At 41.5% G+C, this 21047-nt stretch overlaps 3 protein-coding genes across 5 annotated transcripts; all 3 read left to right on the top strand.

The window, feature by feature from the left end:
- The first annotated feature begins 414 nt into the window (after window positions 1–414).
- Window positions 415–1423, top strand: LOC127567599 (gamma-crystallin S-1-like). 3 transcript variants are annotated; one of them, XM_052010616.1, is made up of 3 exons: window positions 415–423; window positions 518–760; window positions 1148–1423. In XM_052010616.1, exons 1-3 carry the CDS (start codon window positions 415–417, stop codon window positions 1421–1423), a joined length of 528 nt encoding a protein of 175 aa, XP_051866576.1. The 3 variants fall into 3 exon arrangements, with proteins under 3 accessions (XP_051866576.1, XP_051866577.1, XP_051866575.1); XM_052010617.1 differs by having other exon boundaries at window positions 518–764; window positions 1155–1423; XM_052010615.1 differs by having other exon boundaries at window positions 518–773; window positions 1155–1423.
- Window positions 1424–7446: 6023 nt separating this feature from the next.
- On the top strand, window positions 7447–9450 carry LOC127578593 (gamma-crystallin S-1-like). The gene is made up of 3 exons (XM_052030754.1): window positions 7447–7455; window positions 7544–7786; window positions 9175–9450. The coding sequence occupies exons 1-3, from the start codon at window positions 7447–7449 to the stop codon at window positions 9448–9450; spliced, it is 528 nt and encodes a 175-aa protein (XP_051886714.1).
- A 1741-nt stretch (window positions 9451–11191) lies between these two features.
- Window positions 11192–19327, top strand: LOC127578587 (gamma-crystallin S-1-like). The gene is made up of 3 exons (XM_052030739.1): window positions 11192–11352; window positions 17751–17997; window positions 19052–19327. The coding sequence occupies exons 1-3, from the start codon at window positions 11192–11194 to the stop codon at window positions 19325–19327; spliced, it is 684 nt and encodes a 227-aa protein (XP_051886699.1).
- Window positions 19328–21047: the final 1720 nt, after the last annotated feature.

Below are 21047 nucleotides of genomic sequence, written 5' to 3'. Positions count from 1 at the left end.
CAGAAGCTGTATCTACAGATTTTCAAATGGTGCTTGGCAACGTGTGGCGATTTTATAAAGTATGTCCTCAATTTAGCCGGTTTGGGAAAGAGAACCAAATGGCAGCTTTGAACTGAGTGAACAGACCTGGGTGATATGGAGCAGTGACTGTTCCTGAACTGTTTGGTTTAAACAACAATCAAAGTGACAAGAAAGCAAAACTCAACGAATCCATGATGCAGCAGATGTCTTTCTGCTGTTTTTTTCCCATAAGAAATTTGAAAAAAGGGTTTTGTTGCATTTTGCTGATGTCCAATGTTGAGTCACCAGAATAACAAGAAACTGCCAAGTGAGGCCTTTCTGCCCTGCATATAAATACCAGCCAGCGTCAGGCAGTGAAACATTCACTTGGTTACCAGACTAACTGAGTTCAAAATGGGAAAGGTAAGGACCACTCCGTATGTGAGTTAAAGTAGAATTCTTTGTGAATACCTCCCAGTTTGAGCAATTATTTACACAGATATATTTCTTCCCACAGATCATCTTCTACGAGGACAGGAACTTCCAGGGTCGGCACTACGAGTGCAGCACCGACTGTGCCGACCTGTCCCCTTACTTCAGCCGCTGTAACTCCATCCGTGTTGAGAGTGACTGGTGGGTGGTGTACGAGAGACCCAACTACATGGGATACCAGTATGTGCTGAGCAGGGGCGAGTATCCTGACTACCAGCGCTGGATGGGATTCAATGACACCATCAGGTCCTGCCGCAGCTACCCTTATGTAAGTTTCCATTGTTTTCTTAGGAGACTTGCTCTTCTGTTTTCTGTGGATTTTGTGAATCTATGGACGGAGAATTTGTTCAACAACTGCAGAATGGGTACCAAATGCAGAATTTCTCACATCTATCATATTCTCTCCTGTGCCACAACCACCTTAACTTATATTTGAAACAGCACTAATGCCCATTGGAGATTTCTTTGAGGCAGATAATAAGTGAAATGATGAAACTGCATCTGATTTTATTTCCCATTGAAGTCAGTGGCCAGTCTGTGAATTGGTGTTCAGATGTAGTGTTACAATGAGTGAATAATCCGGTACCAACCATTCCTCCCACAAGAAGTAAAACTATCCTCAAAACATCCTGGCTAAAGCTGCCTTCTATTCCAGTACCGAGGGGGAAACTACAGGATGAGGATTTACGAGAGGTCTGACTTTGGAGGGAAGATGATGGAATTCATGGACGACTGTCCCTCTGTCTACGATTGTTTCCATTTCCGTGACATCCACTCCTGCCAGGTGATGGATGGTTACTGGATCTTCTATGAACTGCCCAACTACAGAGGCCGACAGTACTTCATGATACCCGGTGAATACAGGAGATACGGTGACTGGGGCGGCTACAACTCAATCACTGGGTCCTTCAGGCACATGAGGGACTTCTAAAAGTTGCTCTTGAAAATATGATCTTATTTTGTTGAAATATTTATGGAAGTAATAAAATACTTTTGATGACTCATCTTACTTGATTCATTTACCTCGATTCCAACAGAAATCACTATATAACCGTAATTGTAACCTGCGGATCTTTTAAAATTGTTTTTGTACATTTGGTCCCAGTTAACAGATTTTGTTTAGATGATTCATGGGAGGTTGAAAAATGTAAGTTGAGTAGAAATTTCTTCTTTTCCTCTTGTGTTATTGTGTTAGTTGCGTGCATTGTACTCCACTTCTGAAATTCATTTCCAGTGGATTTAATGAGGACAAATTTCCATCTTTATGCTCTCCGCGATTCTGATTGTTTTGTGAAATGACTTCACAGAAGTATGAACAACATAAATAGAGTCATGGAACATACAGCACGGAAACCGGCCCTTTTACAAAACATGATGAATTTCACCTAAGTTGAGTCCACTCTAAACAAGAAGAAGATGCAGATAGAAATATGCTGGATAGTTTCAACACATCTGTGATTCTGCATGGGTCCGCATGGTGAAGGGTGGAATTTGAGGTGAAATCCATGTGGATTGAGTTGGAGCCATAGAATTTTCTGAAAAAAGTTATCAAGCAAAACATAAGCATAAATTATTCAATCCTCAGCGAACACAGCTTCAAAAAAATATAATAAGACAGAAACGTAAACCTTGCAGAGGGTGGATTGCTGGGGGTTATTAGGTAGTTTCTCCTCCAGCTATTTTTCTTTGAGTTCACTCTAAAGCAGCCCGGGTGGGAAAATTGGACACAGCTCACGGAAGAGCACAACTCAAAACTCTTTAAAATAGTTTATTAAAACTTCACCAAATATTAGAGATAAAATAGTATAAACACCACCCCTACGAATGATACTACATGTGACGTTACACAAAATTATCGGGCACAGAAGTTTAGCGGTTAGCATAACGCTATTACAGCGTCAGCAACCCGGGTTCAATTCCTGCCGCTGACTGCAAGGAGTTTGTACGTTCTTCCCGTGTCTGCGTGGGTTTCCTCTGGGTGCTCCGGTTTCCTCCCACGTTCCAAAGAAGTACAGGTTAGGAAGTTGTGGGCATGCTAACGTTGGCGCCGGAAGCGTGACGATACTTGCGGCCTGCCCCCCAGAACACTCTACGCAAAAAGATGCATTTCACTGTGTGTTTTGATGTACATGTGAATAATAAAGATATCTTATCTTGTATAAAATGCTGCAAACTATTGCATTCCAATAGGACTTCTGCATGTTGAACCTGAGACCCTTTAACCCTCAAATGCAGCCGCTGGGCTCTCTCTCCCTATGGGTGGTCAATCCTGTCTGTCATTCCCTGGTAAACTACGCTCTTAATTCTCAATGCGACTTATTCTCTAACTCAAGGTAACCTTAGGTGGAACTCACCATGCCGACCACTCAGGCTATTCTGCCTCTGACTCCTTGCAAGGTGTCCCTACGACTCTTTAACCATTATCTGCAAATGCTCCTCTCTCTCAGCACTCTTTATACATAATCCAAAAATCACACCAGTGACATTGATTAACACAACCTTCCTTTTTTATTATAGATATGATTCAGATTTTTGATATTTAAGGTGCGAGAGGGTAGGTTCAGAAGAGACGTGAGGGGTAAGTTTTCTACTCAGAGAGTGGTGGATGTCTGGAATATGTTGCCTGATAGTGTCGTGGAGGCAAATTCATTGGGGGCTTTTAAGAGGGACTTGGATGGGCACATGAATGAGAGGAAAATGGAGGGATATGGGCATTCTGTAGGTAGGAGGGAATATCTATGTCAGCACAACATTGTGGGCCAAAGGGCCTGTTCTGTGCTGTACTGTTCCATGTTCTATGTTTTATACCACCTCTCAAAGCTATTTGTCCCATGAAGGAATGTTTGATGTCCAACCATCAGCACAACAAAAATACTTTGATGGAGGAGAGTACTTTTGAGTTTATCAGCAGTCTAAAACTTATTAGTGAATCTTTCCACTAATATTCAGACTTGCAAATGCACATTGAGGACAGAGCTGGACACACTGAAGTCATCTTGTTATTTATGTGATGGTTTGTTACTTTGGGAACATTTTCACATAGCACAGGTTGAGACAAAATGTTTGTCTTTTAACCAAACAAATACCTCAGGATTTTCTAGAGAAATAAAGGACTGCAGATGCTGGAATCTAGATGAAAAACAGGATGATGCTGGACGAACTCAGCAGGCCAGGCAGCATCCGTGGAGAAAAGCAGGCGGTCAACGTTTTGGGTCAGGACCCTTCTTCAGTCCTGAAACATTGACTGCCTGCTTTTCTCCACGGATGCTGCCTGGCCTGCTGAGTTCCTCCAGCATCACAGTGTTTTTCCTCAGGATTTTCCTTCCAGCATATAGTCTGTCTGACATTGGTGTTTCATTGCACCTTGGGATAGGAATTTCAGTCTCCCTTTTGGTCAATTTTTGGTTCACCATTAGTTATATACTCTTGCTGCAGGCATCTGACTTCAGGCTGGGAGTTCCGGTGGTGATTGGGATGTCCCAGCTGCAAAGGGACAAACCCTGATTGCACCAGACATGGTCCTAATTTTACAGGGGGTTCCTGGGGGGAAGTGGTTCCTGATTACATTCTGCATACTCATGGGGATTTTCAATGCAATGTCCTCTATGCCTGTTCAAGGAAAAGGAGTGGGGGAAACCTGACAACAGGAGGCCCAACACTCGAATGTTACAGGTGGGGAAACAACCAAAGAACACTGTGAAAGGCAATATTAATTCTCATTTGGAGAAACATGTGGGTTATGAAGGGAAAGCCAGCACAGATTATTGAAGGCAAATCATACTTGACTTCCTCTCGTTGTACGGTACTGAATTTCATAGCGCAATATAAAAATGCAGGAGCATACTTAGTGCTACCAATCCAGGATGAAATTCTAATCAAATTGTTTCTCTTTTATGAAGAAATATGCTGAAGGGGACCTAATAGCAGTCTTCAAAGTAATGAGCGATTTTGATAGTCAGGGAGAGAATAGTTGAAATAAAAAGTAAGGACTGACTTTAGTGGCAACTCCAAAAGTACATCAAGGAGAAGAAAACCAATGGCTGGGTTAATTAGAGACACAAGAAATTCTGCAGATGCTGGAATCTGGATCAATACACAAAAAGTGCTGGAGGAATACAGCAGGTCAGGCAGCATCCATGGAGGGAAATAAACTGTCGACATTTTAGGCTGTGATCCTTCACCGGGACTGGAAAGGAAGAGGGCAGAGGCCAGAATAAGAAGGTGGAGGGAGGGGGAGGAGCACACACAGGCAGGGGACAAGTGAGTTCAGGTGATAGGCGAGTCCAGGTGAAAGGGGGGAAGGTAGTGATTGGGGGAGGGGGAGAAGATGTAATAAGCTGAGAGGTGATCGGTAGAAGAGGCCAAGTGCTGAAGAAGAAGGAATCCGGTAGGAGAGGGCAGTGGACCATGGAATAAAGGATGGAGGGGGGAGGAGAGGAGATGGGCAGGTCATCAAGGCAGGGGAAAGGAGCCACAGGAATAAGGGAAGACAATGGAGTGGGGGGAAGAAAGAAAAAGAAGGGGTGGGGTTACTGGAAGTTAGAGAAATTGATGTTAAGGCCATCAGGTTGGAGACTCCCATGGCAGAATATGAGGTGTTGTTCCTCCAACCTGTGCCAGGCCTCAATTTGGCAGTAGAGGAGGGCATGTTAATATGTTAGACATGTTAATATGGGAACAGGATGTGGAATTGAAGGGGATGGCCACCGGGAGGTCCTGGCTGTTGCAGCGGATGGAGCGAAAGTGCTCCGTTCTAAGGGATCTAATCTAAGAGTTATTTAGATAGGGAAGGATGGGTGAAACATAAATGCCCAGATGAACTGTTTGAGGCAGATGGCCTGAATCTGCAATGTATATTTTACATGACTTTATATTGGTAAACTGTCTCCTAATGTTTTGAAATATTATCTGCAAACCTTTATAAAATCCTTCCTCAACACAAATCTGTCTGTCCAGAAAATGAACATTGCTATCTTTACCTCAAGGAATGAAGAGATAATGTGGCTGACAAAATCCACTTTCAGTCTCTGTGGAAATTTTCTGACACTTTTTAACTCATATTCCTATTAGTTGTTCAATTTTTAAACAGAAAGAAAAAGTGAACTTCAATTCAAAATACTGTTTAAAATGCATAAGTCAAGTAAGATCGTAATGACAGTAAATAAATTGCATGCACAATATGGCTGCACATAATGGCAATGCTGCCATGAAATTCTTTGCATGAAGTATTTTGGGAAGGATTAGTGGCAGAAACTGGAAACTAAACTTACTTGCATTAATACTCCAAACATATATTATCAGCTCATAACCAAAGCAATGTGTTCTCAATTAATGTCACACAATTTTTAAGTAGGGAGGGCCGGATTGACAATTCCAGTCAGTACTGGTGCCACTCATGTGTACACAGAAATCCCAAACTTCATGAGAGCTCCTCGCCACTCTCATTTCAATTACATCCTGATGTCGGACTCCTCTGGACTGTGCCAACTTCCCACAATCTCCCAGCAATTAAGCTGGAAAATCTGGTCGCTGGATCTGTGCTCTTCACTATTTCAATGAAGTTAGAATTGGAATTGGTTTTTAATTGATAGATAGATAGATATCTTTATTAGTCATCAAAACACAGTGAAATGCATCTTTTTGCATAGTGTTTTGGGGGCAGCCCGCAAGTGTCGCCATGCTTCCGACGCCAACATAGCATGCCCACAACTTCCTAACCCGTCCGCCTTTGGAATGTGGGAGGAAACCGGAGCACCTGGAGGAAACCCATGCAGGCACAGGGAGAACGTACAACTCCTTACAGACAGCAGCTGGAATTGACCCGGGTCGCTGGCACTGTAAAGCACAACGCTAACTGCTACACTACCATGCCTGCCCACTTGTATTGTCACTTGTATTGTCACTTGTACCGAGGTACAGTGGAATTTTTTGTCTCGCATACTGTTCATACAGATTAATCTATCACACAGTGCATTGAAGTAGTACAAGGTAAAACAATACAGAATGCAGAGCAAAGTGTCACAGCTACAGAGAAAGTGCAGTTTAAGTAGCCAATAAGGTGCAAGGTCATAACGAGGTAGATTGTGAGGCCAAGAGTCCATTTTATCATACTAGGGAAAATGGAGCAGTTACAGGGAAGATACTTTAAAGTTTCAGGTAATTTATATTTTTTTGGATTAATTGGCTATATTTAAAGATATATGTCAGTTCATGCATTTAAATATATTTTACTCTGTTAAACATATTCTGTTTAAGTGTTTAATTATCTTAACAATTCATATTAAATAAAAAGTTTAATAGTATGATTTACTTACAATAGTTTTGAATGTTTGTCAATGTCAGGGGCATTCAAAGACTGTTGACATGTTTGACAGTGGGTGAAATGGTTTCACTGGCTGATAAGCAATTTTTGAGGGCAGCGCATGATTTTTCGGAAGGACAGTCAAATTGGTTAAGAAGGGAAAGTCAGAACAGATTATTGAAGGAAAATCATGCTTGTCTCATCTGAGTTCTTCGATGAAAGAACAGAGATGGCTGATCAGTGTCGTGCAGCAGAAGCTGTATCTACGGATTTTCAAATGGCGTTTAGCAATGTGTGGCGATTTTATAAAGTATGTCCTCAATTTAGCCAGTGTGGGAAAGAGAACCAAATGGCGGCTTTGAACTGAATGACAGACCTGCGTGATATGGAGCAGTGACTGTTCCTGAACTGTTTGGTTTAAACAACAATTAAAGTGATAAGAAAGCAAAACTGAATGAATCCATGATGCAGCAAATGTCTTTCTGCTGTCTTTTCTACAAGAAATTTGAAAAAAGGGTTTTGTTGCTTTTTGCTGATGTCCAATGTTCAGTCCCCAGAAACTGCTAAGTGAGGCCTTTCTGCCCTGTATATAAATACCAGCCAGCGTCAGGCAGTGAAACATTCACTTGGTTACCAGACTAACTGAATTCAAAATGGGAAAGGTAAGGACCACGCAGTATATGAACTAAATTAGAACTCTTTGTGAATACCTGAGCAACTGCTAACTTACAGATATATTTCTTCCCACAGATCATCTTCTATGAGGACAGGAACTTCCAGGGTCGGCACTACGAGTGCAGCACCGACTGTGCCGACCTGTCCCCTTACTTCAGCCGCTGTAACTCCATCCGTGTTGACAGTGACTGGTGGGTGGTGTACGAGAGACCCAACTACATGGGATACCAGTATGTGCTGAGCAGGGGCGAGTATCCTGACTACCAGCGCTGGATGGGATTCAATGACTGTGTTAGGTCCTGTCGCAGCTACCCTCATGTAAGTAAAACTCTATGACTGACTTCTGGAAAACGTAGACCATGCCCAGCAGCTGCGCTGCTAGGAATCACTTGTCATAAGATTTTCTCTGCTTATCACACGTTGTGGCTTTTGAAGCATGCCATCTGTTGGACTTCATTCTGGCAATGAATGCAAAGACTGTATTCTCCTGTCTGTCAAAGAGATTTTAAATACTTTGGTGTTTATGAACCATTCTGTACATGTTAAAGTCTGTTGATGGTTAGAGGGTCCATTTCTAATATATGGAAAGTCAAGTTGTAGCAAAGAAGATTTCAAATGTGAAAAGCTCACGGCTGAGAGAATAAGAAAACTAACATTATTGGTTGGATCTAATGTAATAAATTAAATAAAGGGAACCTTACCTTAAACATCACCTTACTGAAATCTCAGTTCACATAACATTTGTCTAAAAAAAACTGCTGGAGGAACTCATTGGGTCAGGCAGCATCTGTAGAGGGAAATGGACAGTCAATGTTTTGGGTCGAAACCTTTCATCTGTACTGGGTCAGCAGTCCAAATGAAGGGTCTCGAAACATTGACTGTCCACTTCTCTCCACAGCTGCCGCCTGACCCTCTGAGTTCCTCCAGCAGTTTGTTTTTGTGCTCCAGATTCCAGTATCTGCAGTCTCTTTTGCCAACATTTGACCCAACTTTTTTTTTACTATGAAGGAGTCTCCTGTTTGTCTAGACCAAGTACAATCAGCCCACTGAGACTCCTTCCATTCATATACACTGACTTGTAAATATTTTACTGTTCTTTGGTGGTGCTGAGTGAAATTCCTCAAACTCTCAACCTAATAGCACTCTTGATGGGCCGTCCTGAAAGAGACCCTCACCAAAAAGGTAGTACAAAACCTTCTTAAGGGTAATTAGTGATGAGCAATGGGAACATCTTGCAAATGATCAAGAAAGACCCTACTTAATGTATTTAACTTTCACAGTATCAAATGACAAGAACTCCAGTCCAGTAACAGGCTAGAATTGTAGTCAACCACGATCAATGGGCACTATGAAATCTTTCTTACTAATAGCCTCACCCAATGGTGTTTTCCAAACTCTGGCCAAGTGACTGCTCTCTTTACTGTAACATTCCATGATTCAATGATTCCTTCCTCCAACATGGATCTCTCTGTAACCTACATCAGTCCTGAATTTACTGCTACAGTAATTTCATCATTCTCTGTGTCGACTTACATGAAATGTTTATGAAGAGTTTAGTAGCCTATAGTCCGCTGCTTCACTAGATAGTATGAGTTACCCCTTGATCAGAAACTGCCATCTTTAAGCTCCTTCTCACCAGGTGGTTTTACTTTAAGATGTTGAACATTGGTTTCGTCAGCACAATTACAATCTTCTTGTCATTACAGTACCGAGGAGGCACCTACAGGATGAGGATTTACGAGAGGCCTGACTTTGGAGGGCAGATGATGGAATTCATGGAGGACTGTCCCTCTGTCTACGATCGATTCCGTCACCGTGACATCCACTCCTGCCACGTCATGGATGGTTACTGGATCTTCTATGAACAACCCAACTACAGAGGCCGACAGTACTTCATGAGACCCGGGGAATACAGGAAGTTCAGTGACTGGGGCGGCTACAACTCAACCATTGGGTCCTTCAGACACATGAAGGGCTGCTAGATGATTCTTGGTAAACATGTCTTTCAGAAATGTCCTTAAGAAAAATAAAGTCTCATCTATTGCACAAGAACCTTTGTTCATACTTTTTTTTGATTGATGTGAAAATCAATAGAAATTAGCCAAAAATCTCAGTATTAGAGTCTCATATTAATCACTTTTCTCTTTGACTTCACCAACTAATTCACATCAATTAATGCAGATTCGTAGCTCCATGTTTTATTCACGTTATTGATATTTTTATACAATGACTTCATGAAAGTAAAAACCAAACTTTCATTCAGTGACTCTTGACTGGCATACCAAGGAATAAAATCAAAGCTACCCTTTTCCACATGCAAGGAAACCTGGAATTAAAATCCAGCACTTAAAGTGTGAGGATGGGCGGGATTTAACTTGCCTTCAGTTCCACCTGCAAATCCAACAAAACTCTTTCATCGAGAAAGAACGTTAACACGATCTGCTCTGAGATACAGGCACAAGAGTTCTGTGAGTTTATATTGAGGACAGGAAGCCAACAGGTCAAATATTGGCTTAGAAATTTTAAATAGAGGCTTAGTGTTAGATTATGGTAAGAATTTTAATCTTTCTTTCTTTTTCAATTTTTTATTAGTTTTTAAATTAATACAGATTAATATATAACATCGATGTTTGTACATGTAATACAAAGAGATCAAGAGAACAATCATGGCATAGATAATCATAAAGAACAATAAAATATAAAAAAATCTGTAGATCCAATGACCTCTTAGTAGATGAATATAATATAAAAGAAAGGAAAGAAAAAGATTTATTATATAAATAAAAAAAAGAGAAAAAAAAAACAAATCATTAAGAAAAATTATAAACAATATATCAAACCAAACTAAGCTAAACAGAAAAATTAAAAAAAAACAAACAAAAAAAAAGACTGGACTAAAATTTCTCAGTAGAAACAGAGCAATATTATGTCGTCAACTCCGTTCCTCTAAGTTGGAAAGTTATTGAAAGGAGATCTATATCATGTGAAAATATTGAATAAATAGACTCCAAATATCTTCAAATTTAAGCGAAGGCTCAACAGTACCACTCCTAATTTTTTCCAAGTTTAAACATGATATAGTTTGAGAGAACCGTTGAAAAGTAGTAGGGGGTATTGGATCCTTCCATTTAAGCAAAATGAATTGTTTGGCCATTAATATAACAAAGGCAATCATACGGTTAGTGGAAGCAGATAAATGGCCAGACTCTATCCTTGGTAATCCAAAAATTGCAGTGATAGGGTGAGGTTGTAAATCAATCTTCAATACATTTGAAATAATGTTAAAAATGTCTTTCCAATATTTTTCCAAAAGAGGACAAGACCAAAACATATGTGTCAAAGAAGCCACATTCGATTTACATCTGTCACATATAGGATTTATATGGTGATAAAAACGAGCTATCTTATCTTTTGACATATGGGTCCTGTGAACTACCTTAAACTGTATCAAAGAGTGTCTGGCACACATCGAAGATGTATTAACTAAATGAAGAATTTTCTTCCAAGTCTCTGTAGGTAAAGATGTCTGGAGTTCACTTTCCCATTCATTCTTAATTTTGTCCAGTGGTTCTGGATGTACTTTCATAATTAAATCATAGATTATTTCTATCAAGCCCTTCTGATAAGGATTAAGACCTAAAATTTTTTCCATAATTTCAGTTTTGTAAGGTGTCGAGAATTTTAATCTTAATTACGATATAGTACCAAGGAGGCACGTATAGCATGAGGATTTACAAGAGGCCTGACTTCAGAGGGCAGATGATGGAATTCATGGACGACTGTCCCTCTGTCTACAATCGATTCCATTACCGTGACATCCACTCCTGCCAGGTGACGGATGGTTGCTACATCTTCTATGAACAGCCCAACTACAGAGGCCGACAGTACTTACTGAGACCTGGAGATGCAATGACTGGGGCAGCTGCAACTTTCAGGAACATAAGAGATTAGGAGAAAAATATGACCCTGTCGTTGTGAAATATTCTTGAGAATAATAAAATCAGTTCTACCGGACAAGTACCATTCATTCCTGTTCGGACTATAGTAAAGATCAATATAAAGTGGATGGAGATGATCTGGAGCCTCATTTTAACTAATTCCCCTATTTGATTTCAGCTGAGGCATATATTTCAAGTCAAGAACTGTAAATTTAGGAATCTATGCTGTGCATATTATTGACAATTTAATATATTGACCTTCTTAAAATGAGAATATAGCATTCAGTCACTCTGACTGAGGACTCTGAAATTGAAACCATATTATTTTACTTGATGCAATGAAAGCTAGAATTAAAATCAGGCCCTTTTAAAGGAAATTTATTGATAGGATTTTGCCCATTTTCATGCTTGCTCACAACCCCAATAGATGTCTGATGTCAACTAAAACACTGACATCAAGAAGCAAAAACCCAGTGAATCCACTTCGAATATTGACTTCTTTTAGCAAAGAAATACAACCATTTCTTAATGTTTAAAGCAGACAGGACGTGTGAGATTTTGTGTTTAATTCCTTAATGCTGGGAAACTGACACTTAGAATAAAAATATAAAAGCAAGGGACTAAAGATTCAAGAAATCTGGAAGAGAATACAAAAATGCTGCAAATATCAGGAAGCCTCAGTGAAGAGTCAGTGTTTCATGTTGTAGGAGATAGCTTAAACAAATAGTCAATTGGTTATATCGGTATAATTAGGGGCAGTAGGTTTCATAACCTTGTAAAGGGGCACTGGGATCATGACATACAACTCACACAAACCATTGCTTCCACTGCAGTCAGCTTTCCAAATTTGTGCTGCCATTGCATATCCATGCTCTCTGAATGCCTTCAGTGCTCTGGTTCATAGTCCTGTTCCCTCAGCATGGGGCATAGTAACACAGCTAGTAGAGCCCACAGCTCCAGCAACCTGGGTTCAATCCTGACCTCAGGTGGTATCCGTGTGAAGTTTGCACATTTTCCCTGTGACCTTTCCTCTGGGTTGTCCAGTTTCCTCCAACATCCCAAAGACACATGGGTTGATATATTAATTGGCCACTGTGTAGGTGAGTCATAGAATCTGGCAAAAGTTGATGGAAATCTGGGGTAATAGATTACAGGCAAAATTTATTGGATTGGGATTGTTCTGTGAGTCAGCATAGATTCAATGGGCTGAAGTGGTCTCCTCTTATGTCGTAAGGATATGGAAAGGTTTTTAAGGCCATTATCAGTTAAAGATCACCTGCATCCCTTAAATCCAGCCTATGTCTCCTAAAGGGGCGGTCAAAGTGCAGGTGGCACTCAAAGCACTGGAGAAGTTCCACTAGCACTGCCTCCACAAAATCCTCCAAAGCCACGGGCAGGATTGGTGAATCAATATTCCACTCCAAGCGCCCTAAATCTCCAGCATCGAGGCTCTGATCCCTCCATTGATTCTGTCTAACACTTCCCGCTGCCTCAGGAAAGCAGCCAACATAAACAAAGACCTCTCCCACCCTAGTCATTCTCTCTACTTCCCTCTCCCATTGGGCAGAATTTACGAAAGCTTGAGAGCACATGCCATCAGGCTCAAGGACAACTTTTATCCTGCTATTATCAGACTCTTAAACAGACCTCTCATACGCTCAAAGGTAAACTCTTGATCTCTCCATCTACCTTGTTGTGGCCCTTGCACTTTACATATCTACCTGCATTGTATTTTGTTTGTAACTGTAACAGTATATTCTGCATTCTGTTTTCCTTTTTACTACCTCAATGTACTTATGCACAGAATGATCTGTCGGATGGCACAAAACTAAAGCTTTTCACAGTGTCTCGGTACATGTGGCAATAATAAACCAATACCAATATCAATACCAAACATAGAACATAGAACATTACAGCACAGTACAGGCCTTTCGGCCCACAATGTTGTGCTGACATCTTATCCTGCTCTAAGATCTATCTAACCCTTCCCTCCCATATAGCCCCCCATTTCTCTATCATTCATGTGTCTATCTAAGAGGCTCTCAAACAACTGCACTATGCAAACTACATCATCTGCACCAGAGTCCCAAAGCAGCTTCTCAGACCTCCATGAAAAGGTTTCCAGAAGCATGAAAAAATGGCTTTAAGGACATCCTCAAATCCTCCTTTGAGGAAATGTAACATCCACACTGGCTTCCGGGGATTCTGGTTTAATCCGGTGCAGGAACATCCAGGAAGGCACTGAATGCTCAGAATCTTGTCGATGGGTGGCCGAGGGCAAACAGTGGAAGGGCACACAGCAATCTAAAGCGTCATCCATCCCACCAAATACCTCCTGGCTGCCTGTGGCAGTCTCTGTTGATCTAATCTCAGTCACTTCAGGACCCAGAGAATGGAAGGGAACCAAGTCATCCTTGACCCCAAGCGACTGCTCAAGAAGAATGCAACTATGGTTAATGTTTCAGATCAATGAACTCTCGTCAGAACTCTCATCTGCAAATTCAGCAACCATACCTTCTGTCCTGTTAAAAATTGAGGCATGGGCACCGTCCCTATGGCACACCACTCGTTACAACTCACCAATCAGATAAAGATTTATTTTTGCCAACCCTTTGCTCCCAGTAGCCAGCTAATATTACATCCACACCAATATGTGACTTCCTACACCAAGAGCTATCGGGCCTCCTTTCTCTCAATCTCACCCATGCTCCACTTTCTTGATTGACTGACTGTCTTGAACTAATGCATATCTGGTGGTGAAGTTTCCCTGTCAATGCTATTGGATGGAGAGTTTGTTATTTAGACCCAACTATGTTGAAGCTTGATGTTAAATAAATTAGCATCGAGTTACTGTGATGAATTACATGAAAAACATGATGGTGCTGGAGGAACTCAGCAGGCCAGACAGCATCTGTGGAGAAAAGCAGGCAGTCAACATTTCGGGCCTGACCTGAAACGTTAATCACCTACTTTTCTCCACGGATGCTGCCTGGCCTGCTGAGTTCCTCCAGCATCATCGTGTTTTTCATCTAGATTCCAGCATCTGCAGTCCTTTGTTTCTCTAGTGACGTATTACATATTCAGTTAAATATTGTTATAATTTAATCACATAACCTATATACCTTTATTCCACATTTGTTTATCAAATCAAGCATAGCAGTAACCTTCAAAAGCAATATAAAAAAAACTTTCCACTAAACTTATCAAAATTTGTACATCTGACTGTCTTCTGTGTTTATTGTGGTAACCTCATTGATTGCTTCTTGTGCCTTTATTTACATATTCACAGTTGTCCATCGGTTTAAATTACTCCCCTACTCCTTCCCTTCAACATCCCATTTACACTCTCAGTAAATTCCCTCTTCCATTCTGTCTACTGTTTTCCACCAGCTCCAACAATAAATGCATTTTACATGTTCTTAAATGCTTGCCGACACTTCCCTGCATATGAGCTTGATGATTTTTGGGTGAAAACTGCTGAAAGGTTCATCATTATGACAGCTGCAACCTTTGGCCTTGACCCTAACCCCTCTCCCACTGCACTCAGGTAGCACCAAACAGAACTGACATTTTTTTCTTTTGATGAATCAAGAATAACTTAAGGGAAAGGACTGCATTATCTAGAAAAATACAGAGGTTTCTGGAAAAATGAAGTGTTCTGGAAAAATCCTCTGATTTCTTGGAAAATGTAATCTTTGAGAAAATAGTGTTCTGGGAGTATGCAAGAAAAAAAACGCAGTGATCACTGGGAAAATGTCTTGAAATTGGACCATATAGTACTCAGCTTTTCTCTGCTCAAATGGCATGTCCAGAGCTTTCAGTCACGAGTCCAGAATCAGGCCCTTGCACTTGGGAGCCACTGCAGGGAAGATCCCCTTTAATTGTTCCTGGATCTATCTTAGGGACCCCAACCACTGATCTATAGTAGGCGTATAGGTTTGTATCCCTTAACCTGAATCTTCGTGTCTATCAATAGGTCAAACCTTGTCAGGTCACTCCCATCCAGTAATCTATTGATATAATCCCCTCCTGACTATCAACTCCCTCCCAACTGTTAACTACCCCTCACTACTGATCCCCCCCGTCAAGTACTGCCACCGTTCTTCCAACCCCTGAATATCCCTAACGACCAAAAAACCCCAACCCCTTCCTCAGGCCGCTTTCAATCCCTCTCAGAAAGCTCAGCAAACACACATCATTATATTCCAGTTGTCAACAAGGGGGCACACCTGACTTTTACCCCTTCAGGCATAGTAGTGTAGCGGTTAGCGTAATGCTTAACAGTGCCAGCGACCTGGGTTCAATTCCGGCCGCTGTCTGTAAGGAGTTTGTATGTTCTCCCTGTGTCTGCGTGGGTTTGCTCCGGGTGCTCCAGTTTCCTCCCACATTCCAAAGACGAACGGGTTAGGAAGCTGTGGGCATACTATGTTGGCGCTGGAAGCGTGGCGACACTTGCGGGCTGCCCGCAGAACACTCTACGCAAAAGAGATGCATTTCACTGTGTGTTTCAATGTATATGTGACTAATAAAGATATCTTATCTTATCTTATTGCTGTCTTTTCCATTACTATATTCTTATAGTTGGCCCATTAGTATGCATACAAACAAGATCATACTTAACATGTGTAACACGTATGATCTGTAAGCTGCTTCAGTAAAGATCACGCACAATATGGTTGCAAACTAAGGCAAAGATATCATCATGCTGGTGTCTGTCTTGATTTCATTACATGAAGGGTCTTGGGAAGTTTAACTGCGCAATTAATGACCTCACTTGAAAGTCTAGTGCATTGTCCGAGCAACATGCTTTGGCTCTGGATGTCTGCACCCTGGCAGAGTGGGAACAGGAGCAGCAAACAATTTGCTGGAGGAACTCAGCGGGTCGAGCAGCATCTGTGGGGGGGGGGGGACGGGGGAGAGATTGTCGACATTTCAGGTTGAAACTCTGCATCAGGACTGAGAGAGGAGAGGGGAGGTGGTGAGGTGATTGGTGGACTAGGAGGGGTGAAGGATGACAGGTAGTTCAAGCCAGGTAAGGGAGGGGTGGAGATGGGAGACAGAGGTAGGTGGGAGATAGATGGAGGCAGACCAGTAAAGAAAGGCCAGATGGAGCCAGGAAGGGGGAAGGGAGGTTGAAGGTGGAGACAGCTACTGGAGAGTGATAAACGGGAAAACAGAGGACTACCTGTGCTGGACTCTGATCAGGAAGGAAACTGATAAGGGTAGAGGTGCAGGGCCGATGGGGGAGGGGGGAATGGGGTAATCTGTAACTGAACTGTGTATGTGGTGGGTGGATGGAACCAGGAGGGAGAGGGGGATGAAAATGGGTGATGGGGGTGTGGAGGGGGGTGTGGAAAATGAGACAAAAATGAGGAGGTCCGAAGGAGAGAAAGAGAGGGGAAGGGAGGGGGAACACATCGGAGGGGAGGGTTCCCTGGAACTGGAAAACTCAACGTCCATACCATTGGAGCAACACACACAAAAGGTGCTGGAGGAACTCAGCAGGTCAGGCAGCATCTGTGGAGGGAAATAAACAGCGAGGCCCTTCACCGGTCCTGATGCTACCTGACTGCTGAGTTCCTCCAGCATTTTGTGTGTGTTGCTCCAGATTCCAGCATCTGCAGAATCTCTTGTGCCTCCGTTCATACCAATGGGTTGTAGACTACCCAGGTGGAATATGAGGTGTTGTTCCTCTAGTTTGCATTGCACCTCATCCTGGCAGTGGAGGAGGCCGAAGGTGGGCAGGCCATTGTGAGAAGGGGAAGGGGAAGAGGGATTGTAATGGCTTGCAACCGGTGGGAACAGAACCAATTGAAACTGATCTGTGGGATCATGTAGACCTAACTGTTTGAACACTTTAATTGTTCAAACAATTAAAGTGGCCTCACAGCAAAGTTAGCAGAATCAGCAGCAAATGAGGTGTCTTTCAGGTGTTTTCTAGGCCATCGCTATTCCAGAATTGCTTTGTTGAATTTTTGCTGATTTTCAGCCCTGAGTCATTCAAACAACTACAATGCAGTACAGAGAAACAAGATCATCAAAATGACATGAAAGCAAATAGCTTTGAGAGCTAGCTTTGAATAAGAGAGTTTTCCTGAAATATCCCTAACTCATTTTAATTCGCAGTTTATTATGCTGACTTGCACTTGGGATTTGTCGAAATAACAAAATCATTCTCTTTCAGCACATTCACTCAAATATATAAATACTGAGCTGCACTGAGACTTGCTTATCCAACCCTGAGCTCAAAATGGGAAAGGTAAAGCTCACAATCAAAACAATCCTATTTTGTTAATAATTCATCGGAAAAGGCAAAAGTTCTGTTGATTTTTTTTCTTCCTTCCACAGATCATCTTCTACGAGGACAGGAACTTCCAGGGTCGGCACTACGAGTGCAGCACCGACTGTGCCGACCTGTCCCCTTACTTCAACCGCTGTAACTCCATCCGCGTTGACAGTGACTGGTGGGTGGTGTACGAGAGACCCAACTACATGGGATACCAGTATGTGCTGAGCAGGGGAGACTATCCTGACTACCAGCGCTGGATGGGATTCAATGACTGCATCAAGTCATGTCGCAGATTCCCACAGGTGAGTCATCTTTTATGGTTTGCATATTTTATCCAGAACAAAGGGTAGAAAATTGCAAATTGCTGTGCATTTGATTTAATTGTATCACTGGTGCAAGTACTTTAGCTCTTTCCAAATATAATACCTATCTGTTTTTGAAGCATCAAAGTAATCTTACATTTATAATAATTGGTACATTCAAGTAAGTTTATCTGTACAGTAATTATATAGCTGAAAAGCTTTATTCTGAGAGCAAGATTATCCAAACCAGTGTAAAGTGCATGCCAGTCCAAAGTTTAAGCAATATAATTAGACAAATTAATTCACATTAAGTAATTGAAGTGAAAAAGGATAAAAACAAGATTTAAACTTACTGAAAGATATCTTGTCATTGAAAATAGTAGTTTCAGCTGTTATAAAAATATATTAAAACTAAATGACAGAAAACCACCTAATTTCAATCTAAGAAACAACTAGCAATTACAGCTATAAATTACAACCAGAAAACAACTAGAATATACTACTTATTTGTATCCCAGATGGAAATGGTCTTGAATCATCCTGTTTCAAACCCTACACTACCTTGTTGCAGTTCTGGTTTACTTGGACAGCCAGGAGGTTGTTCCTTTTATTCGTATTCATTTTACTGTCATTTTTATTGTTGGTAATTGAGAGGATGGTATTTATCATGATTTCTCAACTGTTAGAGTGGACCCCATGAGAGCTGCCACCTTCCCCTACCTCCTGAGGCCACTACACACACTCAACAGAGCATGTTCAAGCCCAATCCAGAAGGATAAAAGAAGTACCATCGTGATAAATCTAAGTAATCTACTTAAACATCAAAAAATAAAATTATATGTGTGGCCCCAAAGCTTTACGAGCCATCCAAACAGAAATGGATACTGGGTTCAGTTAGCAGATAACCAGTTGCTTCAGTGGAGCTAACTGGACTGTCTCTGGTTCTGAAATATTATCTACACCCAGCTGTAAGCTCCTGTCTCACCAGGAGGCTGTCCTTTAGATGGTGAACATTGGTAGCGTCAGCACAATTACGACCTTGTTTCTGTTCCAGTACCGAGGAGGCACCTACAGGATGAGGGTTTACGAGAGGCCTGACTTTGGAGGGAAGATGATGGAATTCATGGAGGACTGTCCCTCTGTCTACGATCGATTCCGTTACCGTGACATCCACTCCTGCCAGGTGATGGATGGTTACTGGATCTTCTATGAGCAGCCCAACTACAGAGGCCGACAGTACTTCCTGAGACCCGGTGAATACAGGAGATACAGTGACTGGGGCGGCTACAACTCAATCATCGGGTCCTTCAGGCGCATGAGGGACTTCTAGATTTCCATTGTATGACATTATCTTTCTGAAATATTTTTGGGAATAATAAAATATTCTCTTTAAAAGCAACTTTTATGTTTATCTGTGTATTCTTTTGAAGGTTCTGTGGGTAGCAATGGTATGTAAGAGTAGCATACATTTTGTCTCATTAAAGTCAATAAGACAGATGTACAAATAAATCCTACTGGACAACTATATGAGAAACATAGGTCAAAGAAATGTTATTGTGAAGAACAGCTTTTTCAAAAGAAAATAGACCAATTAGAACCTTGTCAATCTACTACAGGTACAGATACATCAAAATATGATCAAATTAAGGGAAATATACAAAGAGGATTAAGTCAAATCCTCTTTCTCATTTAGAGACACAAGAGAATGAAGCTGCTAGAATCTGGAGCATAAAAAACAAACTGCCGGAGAAACTTAGTGGGTCAGGCAGCATCTGTGGTGGGAAATGGACAGATGATGTTTCAGGTCAAGACCATTCATCTGGACTGCTGACCCAGTCCAGATGAAGGATGTCAACCCAAAACGTCAGCCGTCCATTTCCCCCCTCCCGTTCAACCAAGCTCCTTTTCAACCAAGTACTGAGTTTCAGTGGTACTGCCAAGTGGTCTTATCCCTGACCCATTATGAAGGCATTGCAATTCACAAAGTCCAGTCACAGCAATTCATAAATATAACTTTGGCATCTAAATGTCACATTATTCAATTGAAGTATGCTGCAGATTACTTGCACAATGTAGATTACTGGCAAGTGTAGCTTTATAATCTGAGGCAAACAGAAATCTGACAGTATAGCCAAAGAAAAGGCAGAATGGTTACAATCACATAATACTCTCCGGGACCATTGGGTGAAGTAAGGTGGTTTCCAATAAACAAAGTGATTTTCAAATATATTCACTGTTGTGTTTTTGGAACACTGGTAGCCAATTCACAAAGAGCATGGTCCCATAAATAACAATCTATAGCTTGTGATGCTTGCTGAGGGATAATTATTGGCCAAGGCCCCAGCGATAATCTCCTCTTAAAAAAACATAGAATCTATTCCTTCCATCTGTGAAAATAAGTATATCCTCACCCACAAGGCACTGCCATAATAAAATTTATAGAGTATATGCTAAATAAAATTTGGAGCATATAGGCCCAGTCTACTTCAAGTCTCCACATACAAAAAAACCCAAACGCAGGAATCAATATGGTGAAATTTTGCTGCACTCTGTCTATCACAAGAATATTCTTCTTTAGACAGAATGACTGGACTTGTATATAGTGTTCCAGATACTGTCATACATGGAGCCTATATAAATGGAGCAACAAAAAATTCTGCAGATGCTGGATGTATCTGGAGCAACACACACAAAATGCTGGAGGAACTCAGCAGGTCAGGCAGCATCCATGGAGGGAAATAAACAGTTGACGTTTCAGGCCAAGAACCTTCATTAGGACTAGAAAGGAAGAGGATAGAAGCCAGAGTAAGAAGGTGGGGGTAGGGGGAGGAGCACATGCAGGCAGGGGATAGATGTGTTCAGGCGATAGGCAAGTCCAGGTGAGGGGGGAAGGTAGATGGGTGGGGGAGGGGGGGGAAGATGTAATAAGCTGAGAGGTGATAGGTAGAAGAAGCAAAGGACTGAAGAGGAAGGAATCCGGAGCAAGATGTCTCTACTCTTTCACTCAAATCCTCTTGCAATAAAGGCCAAATTTCCATTCTCATTCCTAA

The sequence above is a fragment of the Pristis pectinata genome, chromosome 1 (genome assembly GCF_009764475.1).
Source record: "Pristis pectinata isolate sPriPec2 chromosome 1, sPriPec2.1.pri, whole genome shotgun sequence".
Classification (NCBI taxonomy): Eukaryota; Metazoa; Chordata; class Chondrichthyes; order Rhinopristiformes; family Pristidae; genus Pristis; species Pristis pectinata.
This window is presented reverse-complemented; position numbering and strand designations above follow the sequence as displayed.

Bases quoted from the DNA above. Each gene is read 5' to 3' on its own strand.
- LOC127578593 (XM_052030754.1), top strand. The intron at 7,787-9,174 runs GTAAGTAAAACT...TTGTCATTACAG, and splicing joins CCTGTCGCAGCTACCCTCAT to TACCGAGGAGGCACCTACAG.
- LOC127567599 (XM_052010615.1), top strand. The intron at 774-1,154 runs GTTTTCTTAGGA...TCCAGTACCGAG, and splicing joins CCCTTATGTAAGTTTCCATT to GGGGAAACTACAGGATGAGG.
- LOC127578587 (XM_052030739.1), top strand. From the start codon at position 11,192: ATGAGGATTTACAAGAGGCCTGACTTCAGAGGGCAGATGATGGAATTC. The intron at 11,353-17,750 runs GTACTTACTGAG...TTTCTTCCTTCC, and splicing joins CCCAACTACAGAGGCCGACA to ACAGATCATCTTCTACGAGG. The intron at 17,998-19,051 runs GTGAGTCATCTT...TTTCTGTTCCAG, and splicing joins CATGTCGCAGATTCCCACAG to TACCGAGGAGGCACCTACAG.